General features: G+C 45.7%; 1 protein-coding gene across 2 annotated transcripts in view; it reads left to right on the forward strand.

Moving 5' to 3' along the window:
- LOC144823030 (protein argonaute-1) overlaps positions 1-17,522 on the forward strand; it is a 297,743-nt gene that overhangs the window by 209,836 nt on the left and 70,385 nt on the right. For both annotated transcript variants that reach the window (XM_078681165.1, XM_078681166.1), the window contains exon 6: positions 10,908-11,042. In XM_078681165.1, the coding sequence (XP_078537291.1) occupies positions 10,908-11,042 (135 nt within the window). The remainder of the gene's footprint in view (positions 1-10,907; positions 11,043-17,522) is intronic.

Raw genomic sequence — 17,522 nt, forward strand, 5'->3', positions numbered from 1 at the left:
CCCTTGACGAAGATCTTGGACATTGCGGAAGAGTCCAAGATATAGGGCACTCTCATTTCCTCAGAGGTTCTTTCAAATTGGGTGCAGCACGCAATACTTTTTTTAGGGAATGTGAACTGTGCCCTCTCCATGGAGCGGCGCCACTCTACTGATTAGGGACCTGGCCTCCTCTGAGGTTGGGGCAGTGGCGCAAAGGGCCTGTTCTGGGATGCCTTCATCAAGGAACTTGAAAGTTCGAATCAACTTTCACTTCTTTGGATAAGGCACAATCCAACATCAAGTGCATTTTTACCCCATGGTTTTTCAAGGGGGCTGGTTGAGGCAGGGGATGTTCGACCAGCTGCCCCATATACCAAACCCATCCCAGGGGACAAGGTTCTGGGTGCGGCAAGTACCAAAATAAAGAGTGCTTCAACAACTTTTTCCCGACAAGAGGGCAATGCTTCCGGGGTTGAGGTGGATACAGAGGACAGGCCAGCAGTGCCAACGCAAACTGTCAGTGTCCTTTCCTCCACTCTGATCCAGGTGGGAGGGTGCTTGGCAGGGTTCTACTCGGCCTGGGCTTGCATCACCTCAGACGCTTGAGTCTTGCAGACCGTACCCGGTTTCCACATAGAGTTTTACGACCGCCCTTTTCAGGTTACAAAGTCAAAATTCAATTGTTTTTCTGCCTGCGATGCAGCTCTTATAGACGAGGAAGTCTTGGCTGTTCTCCACAAAGGCGCCATCTGTCACTCGGACCTGCATCCCTATAGTTTTTTAAGCAACATCTTACTAGTCGACAAGTCTGACAGTGGGTGAAGGCCAGTTACCAATCTTTGATATTTCAACCAGTGGCTGGTGTACCACCACTTCAGAATGGAAAGAATGTGTCTCCTCAAGGATGTCTTGCTCCTCCCAGACTGGATGGTGGCCTGAACTTGCTTACTTGTCCATACCAGTTTTCCTCCCCATCACAGATTTCTGCAATTTCGGTGGCGTCGGGCTCAGGTTTTCGAGTTCACCACGCTCTCATTCGCCCTATCGGCGGTGCCATGGTGTTTTACCAAGGTGCTCGAACCGACCATTGAGTTACTCAGAGCATAAGGCATCCAGTTAATTGTTTATGTGGACAACATGTTGCTCAGGGCCCAATGCCCCCAAAAGTTGATATCCCAGCTTCATACCTCAATAGACCTTTTGCAGAGCCTGGATTTGTAATCAACGAGAAGTCCCTTCTCTCCCCCTCCGAAAGAGCATCCTTTTTGGTCTTCATCTTGAACTTCACATCGGCGTTGTTGAATCTTCTCTCTCGGAAGATGGCCAAAATATGACACAAACTTTGGGAGACTCTGGACAGGCCCTACACCTCACTGTGATAGATTGCCCACCTAGTAGACCTGCTCTCCTCCTTCATTCAGGCAATCTTTCCGGGTCCGCTTCATTACCGGGCCCTACAGTGCCTGAAAGTGCACCACCTGTGGAGAGTTTGATGTATGCCCAATCAGTACCTCTGACGGACTAAGCCAGAGAAGAGATAGCATGGTGGCTTACCCAGATAGAAGCGTGGAAGAAGTGCAATCTTCAGTTCCGTTGTTGATCTTGTCATTGAATTGGATGCCAGCAGATCTGGCTGGGCCGCCTTTTGTTGGGATTTCTCCACATGAGGAAGTTGGTCATTAGAAGAACAGAGCTTATATATAACCTGTCTAGCGATCCTGGCAGGATCGTTCGTGATCCAATGCTAGGCCCAAAGACCGAATCCAATCCTGCTTCCTGCTGAAGATGGACAATGTCTCAGCAGTAAGATATATCAATCACCTAGGGGGCACCAGATCCCATGTTCTAACAGACATGGCAAAGGATTTCTGGAACTTCTGTCTGGAGGAACACATCTCGGTCACAGCGGAATACCTCCCGGGTCAGGCCAATCAAGTGGCGGATTGGCACCCCAGACATCTTCATGACTCCAGTCTGTGGAAGCTGGATACTCTGGTCTTCCAGTGGATTTCGGCCTCCTGGGGCCCTTTCTCGGCAGACCTGCTTATGTCCCACCTCCATCATCAGCTGCCACCGTTCTTTAGTTGCAGGCGGACCCTCATGCTACGGCAACGTATGCGTTTCTCCAAGACTGGAGCCCAGAACAAGGCTACGCCTTTCCCTCTTTCTTGATAACCACTCTGTCATTAGCTCAGGTCTGCTGGCAGGTGTCGGAGGTAGTCATGATAGCCCCCATTTCGAAATCGCAAGTATGGTTTCCAGTTCTTCAGGATCTTTCTTGGGATTCTCCAATCAGACTCTCCTTATTTTCACACATTCTCTTCGACCCGGTTTGTCGCTGTCTGTGACGGGACCTGGATCCCTTGTTCACTGATCTAGTGCTGGTATTGAATTTCCTGCCCTACCTGGTGTAGGACAGATTAGCCTACCGCTAGTGCAGTTAGATCCGCCATTTCGGTGGGACATGCCTCTGTTGACGAGGCCCCGGTGGAGGAACACCCTTTTGTTTTCCGGCTGCTTTGAGGCATTTGCCTTTCTCTCCCCCCGAACCGCAATATTCGGTTCTGTGGGATGTAAATTTAGTGCTGAACCTTTTTCTGTCCTGGCAGCCGAACAAGTTCCTTTCCATAAAGGAGCTTTCGGCAAAATTGGCGATGCTACTTTGCCTTGTTTAATGTAGGCGTGTCTCTGATGTGCGAGCTTTGGACATTACAGTGAGGTCTTTTCCCCAGACGCGGTTGTTTTTACAGTGAGTCGATGTACCAAGTCAAATACTCATACAATCTCTTACCCAGCGTTGACTGACTCTCCTAAGTTATGCGTTGTGTGCTGCCCGAAGGCATATGAGGAAATGACTCAAGAAGTGCGCCCTCTGGGCAAAAGGCAACAACCTATTGCATTGAGATAGCAATATAATGCGGTATCCTCCCCCACAATAGTTCATTGGGTCCGTTGGGTGATGCAAGAAACCGGCATTGATACCAAAATGTTTAGAGCACATTCCACAAGGGGAGCAATGGCCTCCAAAGCATTTTGTCGGTGAGCACATCTGGAATACCTGATGTGCATGGCAGACTGGTCCTCAAACTCGACCATCAAGAGATTCTACTTCAAGCCAGTGGTGGAGGTGGCGCAGTTTGTCGCGAGTAAGCTTTGAACCAGCATAATCATCGCCTTCAGTCGTGACAGAGTGAAAATGTGCTTACAAACATGAAGGTAAGTTTCAATTCTAATAAGGACAGGTAAGCAAGGATTATCTCACCCGGCGATCATTGAGATGCGGACCCTTCCCATATCATAATAAGAAAGGCTGTTTATCATTATGGTTGTTACAATTGAACATTCTGATGTCAATCTTTTGAAGTTCTCTGCCTTGTATGAAATGTACATTTGCGAAGTGCCCTGTTGAGACAAAATACGATCCAAACCGATGACGGACATGATGTGTTTGTAAAACGATGGATAGAAACAGGACTCGTGATACTGAACTAATGGCATGATTCGCGCAAAGGAAGTGGGAGGCCAGGCAATGAGAAAGGACTTTGGGCATCTTGAGGTGGGGGCATTAATGACGGACCGATGAACTGTTGCTTGTTTCCCTGATGTTTATATGGGAAAAGGAGTTTTTTTTCTGAAAATGGTAAAAAGTCTGCTGTTTTGAAACTATGGTATTAAAGCGAAGGAAGAAAAGCATAATCCTTGCCTCCGTGTCCTTAATAGAATTGAAACTTACCTTCACGTTGTTGGGCAAATCTTCATTGTTCACCAAGAAATACTTTCAAAAGTAAAGCGAACTATGTTTGTGACTATAAGGTTCCTTCATTTTCAGAGGCACCCTAGAAAATCTGGGAATTCAAGGACTAAACATTAAATAATTCATACACCCATGAAGCTCTCACACATTTTCAAATGGTTGCTTTTACACTCTAGGATCTTTCAAAATTACAAAATGTAACTCCCTTCATCTATATATCTGTTTAGAAATCCCTGAACTTTAGTGTTGGAGCCATTGTCGTTCACAGCATTTCTCAAACCACAAATGTTTCAGTTGATTATTGATTGAATAATAGTCAAATGCTCTCCATTGCTGACATACCTATTCTGATGGATAATTCTAATTGCAGAGTTTTCACCGTTAGATTAGAATATCCCCAAGTGCCCGACTAGATCTCGGAAGATTTAAACAGCAGTGCTCCTCCATGCTGGTAGATTGCGGCCTGTGGCTCCGCAACGACTTGGTTTCGCCCCAGAGTGAAGAACGCAGCCTGTGTGCTGATGTCAGTTCCTTTGTTTTCTCAATTTCTTCTCATCAGTTGAGTTTTTTATTCAAAATTCTCTTTTCCTATGTGCAAGTGAACTATGTCCTCTCCTCCTCTCCTAAAACTGCAGGGTTTAAGCCTTGTATGGTCTGTTGAAAATGGATGTCTGTGACCGAGCCCCCTGAGGTCTGCCTCTGGTGTTTGCATTTGGCGTACAACTCCAAGTCCTACGAGGAGTGCACCTTTATGAACCTGAAGGCGATCGGGGTTGAGGGCATGTACCCATTCCCGCTCTCAAGGACGTTGCCGCAACAGGTTGTCATTGAGGTCCAAGTCATCTGGTAAGTCAAAATAGAAGCAGAAAACAAAGTGAGATTCATCCCAGTCCTGCCACTTTCAACCTGAGAGTCATGTGGATATCAAGGTGCCTCACACTCTCAGACTCCACCAAACAACCGATTCTGCAATTGATTCCAATGCACCGAGAATTTTCGAGTCCATGACTGACGATGCAACAGATTGAGACCTTCAGAGAGGTTGTGTTTTTGGCACCCTTCCAGCTACCTCTGACACGCTTACGCCCTCTAAGAAGCTGCAGAGGCCTCCATTCGGGATGCCATTGGTGGGTCAGCCCTCTGCACCATCTATGCCTCCAGAACCTTCGATGCTGTAATGACAAGGCAACACCAGCTCATTCAGACTCAGACAGAAGCGTGCCTTTGTTTAGAAGCTACACTGCAGCATCCAGCAGCTCTTTGGTTTGGACTCTTATCACACTCAACTGGATTTTTGAGATGACAGTGGTGATGAAGGGGAGTATTTTTGCCAATATTGCGATGACTATTTATATGTGGATTTGCAGGATAGCAGAGTATTAAACTTCCCCTGATATTGTATTGTGTTCTCTCTAAACCACCAACAGAAGTGCCTCCTTTGTCATGGTAACGAGATGTGCAGCAGTGGTTTTGGGCTTACAACTTCCAAAAATGGAAATCAGAACACCCAGGCAGTCAGGTACAGTAAACTTCTCAGTGCCCCTTCCATCCAACATCTACTTTCAAGCCCCTTCAGTTTCCCCTTTGCTGCACACGACCACCCTGTGTGAGGCAGGATCAGATATTTCCTCCATGTGTGACAAAAGATAACATTCAACGGGTGGGTCCTCCTGACCATTCAAAGAGGCTATTCCCTTCCATTTCTTTTCACCTCCTGCATTTCCCACCCATAACAGAACATCTCCCAGAGCATTTGTCCACCTTTCTCCAAGAAGTACAAACTCTCTTGGTCAAAGGAGCCGTAGAGGGCGTCCTGGCCCAGAAAATAGGGACTGGCTGTTGCTTCATTTATTGCTTCATTTATTTCTGCGTGCAAAACAAGGATAGAAGCCTTTGCCCTATTTTAGATCTCCACCCACTAAATTCCTACTTGCGGAATGACAAATTCAGGATGCTCATGCGGACCCAGGTTCTGTCTACCCGGGATCCAGACGGCTGGATGTTGGTTTTGAACTTGCAGAATGTTTACCTTCATGTTTGTGCAGCCCCACAGATGACTCTTGCAGTTCAAGGTTGGCAGGAACATTTTCGATTTGCTATGCTTCCTTTGGCCTCACCAGTGCCCCTTGGTTGTTCACGAAAGTGATGGTGTAGATCGCGGCACACCATCAGAGGTTGGGTTCCCAATTTTCCCTTAGCTCGATGACTGCCTATTGAAGGCATTCTTGCCATAACAAACTTAGCCCCTCCTCCAGATGACGAAAAACCGCCTTACATTGTTGGGGTTCACGAACAGTGTGCCAAAGTCAGACCTGACTCCTTCTCAAAGACCTACTTTCATTTGAGTCATCCTGGATACCGTGCAGTTTTTCGCCTTCACTCCACCACAATGAGCCCAGGACATTTGGGCTATGATCCCAATGTTTCAGCCTCGGTTCTTGGTTTGGTAAGACTGGCTCTGAGAGTTCTAGCCCTCTTGGTATCCTGCATCCTGCAATCTGCTTTCTGCTCATTGACTGAGCCAGGTTGCATATGAACGCTCTGCAGTGGAACCTGTGCCTCAGGGCCCAGCACCCAGCACCAGAACCTATTGGATTCAATCCAAGGTTTGGGGGACACTAAAAGACCTGAAGTGGTGGCTCAACTACAGTTGGACAAACACCGGACCCCTCTTTTTGCCCAACCCAGAGATGATGATGATGATGACAGATGTCGCTGTTGGGATGGGGTGTTCATCTGGGAGAGGTGAGGTGAGACCCGCCTCCACATCAACCTTTTGAAGTCGCTGGCCAGTCACCTGGTGCTGAAGGCCTTCGTACAGTCCATCAATGGGAGGCTGGTTCAGGTGCTTATGGACTACACCCACCACCATGTGGTACTGCATCAAGCACAGCGGAGTGAAGTCCTTGGTCATTTGTCACAAGGCACTTCATCTCTGGAGCTGTCTGGAGTGCTTGGACATTACCCTGGTTGTGAATAATCACCTTCTGGGTTCTATGAACGCCAGGCTGGCAAGCTAACCTGACGGTTCTTGACGGATTATAAATGGCGGTTGCACCAGAGGTGGCACAGGGTGTCTTGCTGCAATTCAGAACCCTGCCTAGATTTTTTCGCCACCTCTGAGAATGAGCAATGTGAACACATTTCTGTGATTATCGGTTTGTCGCTGGGCTCTGAAAATTGTTTAATTTCCTCAGGGAGATTTGTTTCTCTGGACTCATGATTGTCTTTCCTTATTTCTCCAGTTCTCATCACCTGTATTAGTTTGGTGTCAAAATAGACTCTTTGTGCCAGATTCCAGTGGGCATTCCTCTATTTTCATATAAAGAGCAGACAACCGTACATAATACAGTGATTGCTGCCTATTGAACATGAAACCAAACATGACAATGGTTTAATCAGTGGACCGGATGGGGCCTAAGTACATTCAACCATTCTAAACATTGAGACCAAAACTGAGTCATTTTCTTATTTGTGCATGCTATATCGCTGTTACAAAATGTGTTTACTTCTTCTATCCAATAATGTGTTGCGGGTTCCGGCTGCTTTTTGCAAATCAGTAATCTGGCGATCAGTAACAAGTAAAAAATGATGTTGCTCTCTTCTTGTCGTCTCCAGTAAAAGTCATTTAATTGTATCCCAAATGAAATAACAGTTAGGATTACCCAAAATCCATGACCTGTTAACTTTCGATATTACTTTACTTTTCCAGTCACTAGCTCACCCTGTCCTCTCCGCTTCTGCTAGCTATAGCACTGGGACGTCTTGATGCTGGGCCAGCTATGCGCTTTATAAATCCGGTTAACATAACATAACCCCCTAGGAAGCTTCTCTTTACCTTCAGACAGGGCGAGTTCACTTTCACATAACTCTAACTCGCTGTTAAGTGAATTCTAACCCTTAAGGGGTGTGTCTGCTATGGGCAAGCAAAAGTCCACTGATAATTTGACCACGAAAAGAAACAAAAGTTTCAAGTTAACCCCCTCAGATCCAGTTGGGACAACTCATGGCAATACGGTGCTGGATGACATTGGCTCCCTGATTGAGGAGGTTGAATATTGGAGGGTGACAAAGGCAGAAGCCAAAACAAGGGGAAAACGGTGAGTAGGATTGCCCCCTTTTATGGTAATGAGCCAAGAAGCAAAACCTCCAGACCCAACTTGAAGGCAGTCAGGGATACCTCGTTGCGCTGTGTGAACAAGAAGGCTCCTGTAACCAATTTTAAAAACTTCTGTGCTGACAGAACGTGCTTCAGCATATCCAGTACCTTTAGAGCCTGCAATATTATGTACCTACAGATACTCTGCCTTATCAGACCTCCCAACCAACTAGTGAACCGAGTGAGACTTTGGACTGGCTTGCAAGTGAAGGCAAAACAATGGACCAATCTGTTGTGGGCTCTGGGTAGGGGATAGCTGACAATACTGGTAATGTTGATTCAGCCCATATCATGACTTTGGTTAAGAGTATCCAGAATGAGATCTTTAGGTTGAGATTGAATGTAGCAGCATTGTCCAATGAAGCTGATAAATTAAAAGATGCTCGTAGCAACCTCTCTGCAAGATTTGAAAGGGGTAATGCGTGTTATAACTCTCCTAATACTGCGTATTCCCTTTTAGTAGATGACCGAAATAGGCAAAAACTGCCAGGGACAAGTTAGCTCAGCATCTGCGGTAAAAGTCTCTGACCCTCCTTCCTCCTGCTTCAAAACCCTAAGTGCACATTCCAATAACAACTAGGCTGGTAAGAGTTGATCCCACTAGGTTGGAGGCTTAGACAAATTAAGACAATGGGCACTCAGCAGGGCTGGAAAATCAAGTGAGGCATTGCCCTCAGGCTTCACAGGGAGGATTGTAAATGGAGAGTGGCCTAGTGAGGAACACGGGTAGCATCTATTTGATAAATGTGCCCAAATTAACTGGTAGCGGAAGAGAGACAAAGGTGCACTTAAAAATAAATGCACACACTTGAGAGGATCGGTCTACACTTGCTACTCAATAATCCACTTCGACATCACTCCGGCCAAGCTGCGAGGGAGTCCATACGGGCCTCCTCTAAACTAATTTAGCAAATAGCTCCAGGGAAATGGCAGACAACGGGGCTGGGGGAAGGCATGCGGGCCCCCCTAAATCAGTTTACTTATGTTTGCCCCGGGGAAGTGGCGGTCCCCTGGCTTGGTTCCCGATCGACACACAGACCACAGCTTTTACTGCAGGCCCCAGCTATCCGTCGCTGCGTGTCGGAAGAACCACTACACAGTGAATTTCGAGCACAGCATCACCAAAGTCTGTGACACACTGCTCCAACTCCGACTCAGCACCTGCTCCGTAGCTGTGGAATCGACGTAGAGCCTGCATTGCTCCTGTCGAATTGGTGCAGCACGTGTGGATTTTCGACACATTGTCCCTGGGCGCTGATTTCTTAATCGACGTTGCATAGCAGTAAGGAACCGAGGCCGTATGTCTGGAGATCGACGCCTCACTTCCCCTTCCAGTAAGGAACCGGCACATCTCCCCTGACAGTAAGGAACTGACGAATCACCTCCCCTGCATAGCAGTAAGGAACAAACACATAACCTCCCCTGGCATAAGGAGCCGACTCATCACCTCCTCTGGGAGTAAGGAACCGACACATCGCTTTGCTTTTCCTGCACCTCACCTCTACTGCGCCTCACATCGTCTCTGAGTTTTCATGCATCCAAGGTACTATGTGCTAAAAGAAACTATGGATTGAATTTATTTAACTTCTGAAAAGCGATATCTTTACCTGTGTATGTTGGATGTTTGCGTTTTTGGTCTTGTTTTATTCAGATGAATATTGGCTATTTTTCTAAACTGGTGTGGACTCATTTTGTAGTGTTTTCACTGTGTTACTGTGTGTGTGTATGTACAACTGCTTGATTCTGAGATAAGCCTGACTGCTCGTTCCAAGCTACCAAGGAGGTGAGCAGGGGTTATCTTAGCTGTGTGACTCACTTACTCTGACTAGAGGTAGGGTCCCTGCTTGGACAGGATGCAAACCACTGCCAATGACAGACCCCATTTATATCGCTCTGCATCTGCCTTGCTTCAATGAAGACCATGGCTGCTGTTCCAAGCACCTGGAAGCTATCTGGGTTAGTTTTGTAGCCTTCCTAAACCACCTAAAATGTAATTAATGCAGTATACACTGTGTACCCAAGAACCTGCTTCTCGCCTGCGCACTGTTGCTCATTCCAGAGGATCTCCGTACAAAGAAAACTGATGAATGCAGTCTGAATGTGTTGCTGTGATCATTATCGATGTATGAAATGAAGTTGCCCTAGCAGAATTCATCTTTTTCTTATGTTGTTAAATATATCTCACAGAAGAGCTGAAACCGACCGTGCAGCAACAAAAGCTGTTTTTGCTACTTTTGGATGCATTTGTTACATTCATGATATGTTTACCCTGGTACATCATATGCCTACAATCAGTAGCTACTGTGTGTGTTTTCATTCTTCAGAATATTTCTTGGTACAGTCAATCGTGTTGGTTTCCAGTTTTTTATGAAAATGTTATTGCAGCGGGTTATCTTGGCAGAGTTCATTATAACAATGACTTTGCCGCTATTCTAGCCCTTGAACAGCAGCGGGATTGTGAAAGTGATCTTGCATGCTCATCATTGGTAGCGGCAAAGTAGTCAGTATTTTGGGGTTGTCCATGTGGGGTTTCTGATTTACATGATATTCAGCAGTAGCTTCCAACCTCGTGCTCCTGCAAAACATGGCCGTTTATCTGCAGCTGAAGGGAAAGGGTGAAAAACTATCACTGATTGTTAAAAATAAATAGATAAATAAATTCAAGCTGGGATTTATTAAAGTTATTTTTAAATATTCTGACGAGGGGCTAAAAAGTATTGTCTGTCAATCAGTTTTATAGTATCTGGTCCCACTAATTGGGAGGCTTATGGGACAAGTGACCTTGTATATGTTTTACTGCGATAATGTATCTTGCGCAGCATATGATATTTTTTTAAATAAATATTTTCAGATTGTGCATAATTAATCATTTCAATAATGTTGTTGGAAACTGATAACTGTACATGTAGACCTGGCTCGGTCCATCGTTTTTGACGTTGCTTGGAATACATACTGGATGACGTGGTTCATGATGCTTCATTATTAATGCTATTTTTGCCTTCATTGTCGCTTCAGTGTCTGCCACAGCCTTCTACAAGGCCCAGCCAGTGATTGAGTTCATGTGTGAGGTACTGGATATCCGGAATATCGATGAACAACCGAAGCCGCTCACCGATTCTCAGAGGGTGCGCTTCACCAAAGAGATCAAAGGTGAATAGGGGGGGTCTCTCTGTCCCAAAACTTCTTTCTTGCTGGAGCTGAACTGGGGGTAGGGGTGGATGCTAGGTATTGTGTGTGGTGGGAACCATTGTTTACCTCATGTGACCTCACTACTTTTAGACAACCACGGTACTCCCTTTGACACCCAAGGGTTGATAGGCTGAGCTGTCAAGAAGCTGGGAAAAGTGTTGGAATACAGATACTGTAGGACCCAGTAATCACTGTAATGTTTTCAAAGAAAAGGTCTTTATTTACGCATGCAAAAGGTAGGTGAGTTACAATGGCAGACAGCACAAGAAACCAGAAGGCTCTGTCTTCTCCTGTGGTTGAAACATGAACCTAAACGTGTTAATAGTGTGTTCACAATCAGACACTTGACTCAAAATAAAATTGTGACTTAACACAAATCTTATACTTTGGGGGAAAGATTCAGAGATCTCTGTTGAGTTTGAAATATTCGGATTTCAGATTTTTTTGTTTTATTTACAATCCCCTGTGAAGGCATCTCTAAGGGCCAGACGTCATTTTACAATGCGTTAATTATATAATGACAATCTGCCCTTTATCCTCGTTTCTCAAAGGCCTAGTGGAAGCTCAGAGATTAGGCTAAGGCAGCTAGGAATATGTCAAACATTAAATCAGGCTTTAGGTGAGTACATCTGAAACTCCTACACCAGACATGCTACACCCAGGTCGAGCTCCGGGTATTTGGATAAACACAATCGGACATCAGCCTGAGAAGGTGTCATGTGTGATACCCTCTTCCATACTAGGTGGGAATGTCCAGATATTGCTACATTCTGGTGCAAGCGGAAGGTACCTATCTGAAGTAACACATACAAATAGATTGAGATGACAAAATGATGCTACAAGGAATATGGGGCAAAAAGTTGCCGCGACGTATCAGAAACTGCTCTGTGACACAGAACTGCTAGCAGCCTGACAAGATATTGGCAAACTGTGCGGTGGGATGTTAACATCCATTTTTAAAGATTTGTGTAGAAACCTGAATCAGTGCATAGCAACTGAGAGGCAAATCTACACAAGCCGGGGATTTCCAAGCAAATTGGTGAAATTGCAGGGTAGATCATGTGATCTGCATGATCTGGAACGAAAGTTGCTCACATAAAAGGATGCTAAGGGTGGAGAAATGAAGGGGAGTAAGTGAACACGAGATTATGTCACTCATATGGGTCACCCTCCTGGCATTGTGATTACAGATATGTAATTCATGTTACTGCCAACTTTATAGTCATGCAACGTGAACATGGACAACACTATGTTATACTGTGCTTACCACAAAGTAAGATTTCAATAGGCAAGGTTTTGTGCATTCTGTTTGTGAGGCTGACAATACCCAAGGCTGTTAATACCTCAAGCTGTCTATCTTTTATTTTTTGATAAAAATAAATATATATTTTAAATAAGAAAAAGTATGACGTCAAAAAGTACAAAAAATATAAACCCCCGCACCCACCACCCAGAATTAACTACAGTTACCATGTACATAACAAATATGTTTTCTAATGTGCCAACGAACTATTCCAGGGTCAAATTTCAGTGCTCCAACTGGTTTCCAGAGTCATGAGGGGGCCGAATGAAGATGAAAATGTAAAAGCATCCTGACCCTGTGCTCTGCATGTACCACATTCTAGTGAAAGAGCGTCCGTGGTCAAGATTCATTGGTGGCAGAAGCAGCAACCAGAATTAGTCGCCCACTGAAGCCACAAGTTCCATGTAAGGACTGGGGAGCTCAGGCTAGAGTTCCTGTCCAGTTGTGTCTTTAAATTTGCAGATGTGTCAACCTGTAGGGTTTAGTAAGGTGGATTGGACGTTTCAAGAATGAAGGTGCTCAGCCCCAGCACAAGATAAAATGGGGAAACCTTTGTTTCCCTTTCAGACCAGAAATTAGTGATATTGGTTCCCTCAAAGCGATGTCGTTGTGAGTCCCAGGTCCGGAAGATGCCTGCTCACTACACTCCAGTAGTGAAATATATTCTGAAAACCTTCCGCCTTATTGTAGATGTTTTCAGGTTTCGATAATCGGCGTGCTTCGCTGCATCAACAGGACATGACTGTAAGACCACGGAAGAAAGGAGGAAAACATTGCACCACAGAAGAAAGGACGAAAACATTGTGCTTCTCTCTGGCGCTGGCAGGGCTAGAGGGGGGCAAGTGGTGACGTCGCCTACTACTGGCTGGCTTTATTGTTCCTGATGTCCCCCCTGCCTGGGAAGGAGACAGGCATACTTTTTCATTAAATGCTTTGCAATGAATTGATTTAATGAAGTTTCCCTTGATATCTGCAGCACTCCGTGTGGCCCCTTGCCAGGTGACGTGCTGACGCTTTTTTATTTGAGCAGATTTCGTCTCATTCAGGGGTGGGCGCCTGTTGAAAGCAGCTGAAAGCAGTGACTTGGTGCCCTTTGTTTCAGTGGACGCTAACCCGACAGTGGCCATGCTACTGCTGCCAGGGTGAGTTTACCAGGCCCTGTCTCCCTTCCAGCCCTTGGTAGGAGCTTAGCTGTTACCGTCAGAGTGAGGCTTTGTATTTGTGAACTTGTCTGACCAACTCTCTGGTGCCCCAGGCAGCATCCTTGAGCCCAAGCCAGGCCCACACTCTCTGTGCTCCTGCGTTTGTGCCACCTCACCAGAAATGGCAGTTGGTGCAGCCTAGCTGACAAGCGAGATGTATGGTACAGAGACGCAGTACAGCTCTTGCCAGCCCCTCCAGGTGCTATCTCCTCATGGAAGAAGAGGTAGACTAAAAGTAATCGATATACGTGCTTGAGCCAGAGCTTAAGGGTGTTTGCAGCTGGGCATAGGAGGAAAAAAGGCTTTGGCAGTCTGGTGATTCGTGGCATAATAATCACAAGATTGTGTTTTGTTGGCGTCGACCATGAGCATGTGCGCTGCGCAGGAGGTGTTAGTGCGGAAAACCTGGAACTACAATTTGTTGATTGAAGAATAGACATCTGTTTCACAGCTTGAGCCCTATGGTGGTAATTTTCACTAGAAGTTGCCATTTACAGCCTGCCTTTTGTGGTCAGGACCCTCAACCGGTCCTATGTCATATGCCTACAATCAGTACCCACCGTGTGTGTTTTCATTATACAGAATATTTTCTTGGTACAGTCAATCGTTTTTTATGAAAATGTTATTGCAAAGGGTTTTCTTGGGAGTGTTCATTATAACAATGACTTTGCCGCCATTCTAACCCATGAATCAACATCACTCAGCATCATGAGTTTTTGTGCTTCCAGTGTATGGTACGGTTAGATTAGAATGCAAGACTGGCTAAAGATGCCACTTTGGCATACAGATTGCTGCGTCTACAGTCCTGGAACCTTCACGCATCACCACACACCTGCAGGCTGGACATTCACCATCCCAGAATGCAAATGGAACTGCAGGTTTGGGATTAGAAAATTCCAAAACAGATCCTCCTAAGCTCCAGGCAGTGTCAGTGGTGGGTTAGGAGGCCACAGATGGTAATGCACCCCAGCCCCGATTCAAAGGTCCAGGCAGGACTCGCTGCTCCTGTCCAGTTTGAACTTATAGTCTTGTTTGTCCCATTGCAAAGTCAGCACTGCAAGTCTCAGAATGGAAATGAAAGCACCTAGTACCAATGGACCTGGGAAACTTGGCAGCTATGCTGATCATTGACTGTATTTGGGGCACGCCTTCCTGGAATACAAACTTCAAAGAAATTGTCCAATTCCAGTTCTTTTTTGCAAACAATTCATAATATGCGTATGTTTTATACTAACATACTGTATGTTTTTAACAACTTTATTTATAGCAAATTAAAAAAGGCATAGAAGTTCAGTTTTACAAGTGCTCACGTAACTATGCAACCATGGTCCTTTACTTAAGTGGTCAGTTCGTATCAACATGACCAGAGCTCTTAGAAATACACAGCATTTGCAATAGTATGTGCGTCCATACCTACCTACATATTGTATGTTTAATTCAAATGTCTATGCGCAGTGGGATTGTTACATGCTGCCAATTGTGAAATTGCGCCCAGTTTCTAATGCCATGTTATTGCTCTTCACTGGCTACATATGCTGTCATTGAACTCTAGTTTAAAAACGTCACATTGGGATTGGCGCTAAAGTTGCTAATTTCTTTGAAACTTAAGAAAATTGCACAAACTATGTTTCTTACTCTTTAAATGTGTTTAGGCTATGTAAATTCGCAATAGCAAGGAAACATTTATTTTGTTCCTTTCTTACCACACACACACACACACGCTATGACCAGACTGATCCGCCGTGCGTTTTAAAAGCAACCACTTTTACTGGCCACTGCACTTCTGCCACAAACTTTCATAATAAATACTGGACCCAAAAGATTCCAGCATCATTTAGCAGGGGCCTTGAGCAAACCCTTTCTGTACATTAAATTGGTTTCTGCTCTGCAGCAGTACTACTCAGCGGTTGGTACTGAGGTGTGAGTGCACTAGATTTCAATTTATGGAACAATGTGAGAGGTGCTACTTTCTGCTGCCCGCCCTTTCTTTGTTTTGTGATAATTCTGGGGGAGCGACATTAAGTTCACAACAGGTCTTGGAATCAACAGACATCTGCATCTCCAAAAACTTAAAGGCTCCAGTCACATATTGGAGGTCTCTGATGGCTTGAGTTGAAAGAGTAAGGGAACCTGGCAGCGGGACCATGAAGATTTGTCCCAGTTGACTCGTATACCTGCGTCATCCTCAAACATGGTCAGCATTTGATCGATCTAGGAATCGATGCCTCAGGTCGCTGTATGAATAGCAGTCCAGCATCCTTGTAGAGCGAGATGCTTTCCTCCATTCGCTCTTCCATCACTGTGCCCAATATTATATGTCCTGCCTCACCCATTCTGACTGCGGTTCAATAACCAGAGCAAACAGGTATGAGATAAGGGCCAACCCTGTCTGGTGCCCCTTCGTAAAGATAATTTCTGGGACAGGGCACTTATTCACTCCACTGCCCGCAGGGCACTGCAGAGCAATTTGACACATCTCCGAAAGCGGAGGCCAAAATTCATGCGTTGCAGCACCGAATGTAGGATGGACTGCTCAACTGATCAAAGGCTTTATCAATATCGAGTTGAGCTATGTACGTAGGTTCGGAACCTCCTGCGCTCATGCTAACACATTGTGCAACCATCTGATAGTATGCCTCGCCCCCCTAGCTGCTATAATGCTATTCTGGTCTCTGGATATTAAGGAGTATATCACTTTTGACAGTCCAGAGGCCATCGCCTTTGCCGGCAACTTGTTGTGCATATTAATCAAAGAAATTGGCCTGAAGTGTGTTCACTCGCTGGTGGCTTGTTGGGTTTGGAAAGGACCACCACAGTGGCTCCCCTAAAGTGTGTGGAGAACGATTCAATGTGAAGGGTCTCCCGAAACATGTTGAGCATCAGTGGAACCATGGCACTGGGGAATTTCTTAAAGAACTCAGCAGGGTATGCATTGGGACCCAGAATCTTTCCCTGTGGGCATATATTGCAGGGCTAGCTGTAGCTCCTTCTCCTCAATCGGAAGGTCAAGGTCCATCCACTCATCAGCAGTGAGCCTGGACGTTATCAGGTCCTGCACAACTGGGCAGCGCACCTCCAATGGGTGGGTTGTGCACGCTCTGTACAGTGCCTCATAGTAGTCTGCAAAGACGTTCACGATACCCGGAGCCTCATGGGCCATATTCCCCTTTACGTAACTGATCATCGACACCAATCTTGCCCCAGCTTCACGACTTGCTAACCAATATATAAGCTTGCCAGATTTGTCACTGAATTTAAAGATACGGTGTTGTGTTGCAGATAGTGCAGCTTTCGCACCATCAAGCAATCGTTGCTTCAAGCCTGCCCAAATAGGAAGTGCTGATGCTGAGGATAACTCCATTCATGGAGGATGTGACATATTTTACACCAGAACAGCCAGTAGACACCTCTCTGAGTGGTACAGGTAAAACCTATATGCTGCACTATAACCTCAAGCACTATAGCCTAGTGTAAAGGGGGCTACAGTGACTGCTGACTGTGGGCGGGGGTACACCTTGTCCAAAAAGGCATAGTGCTCTCTTCGTGACCAACACAACGGACATTAAGCACCTCCAGTTTTATTTCTGCCATGTGTCTGGTAAAATAGCACAGATTTTGTTATAAATTATTCTGCCGTTAAACACCTTGGAGCTAAATATGTGCCCCTTAGACTCTAGATATACTAGTTGTGTCTTGTAAGGGAAATGAAGCAGGCTTGGAGGGCGATACAGGCAAGAAAATGTTCTAAAAGTTAAACTCCTCCTTTCCGCAGTATCCTACTGTGACTAAGACATTTCAAGCACACACAGGTAGTAGGTGCAGCAGCATTGCACCGCCTGCTGTCTTGGCATGCAGGCGCCAGTGGCTGCTTCCCTGAGCACTCTAGCGCTGCTGCTGTTGGCTGGTGGCTCACAAGGTGGCCATTCAGCTTTATTT

The sequence above is a fragment of the Lissotriton helveticus genome, chromosome 3_1 (genome assembly GCF_964261635.1).
Source record: "Lissotriton helveticus chromosome 3_1, aLisHel1.1, whole genome shotgun sequence".
Taxonomy (NCBI): domain Eukaryota; kingdom Metazoa; phylum Chordata; class Amphibia; order Caudata; family Salamandridae; genus Lissotriton; species Lissotriton helveticus.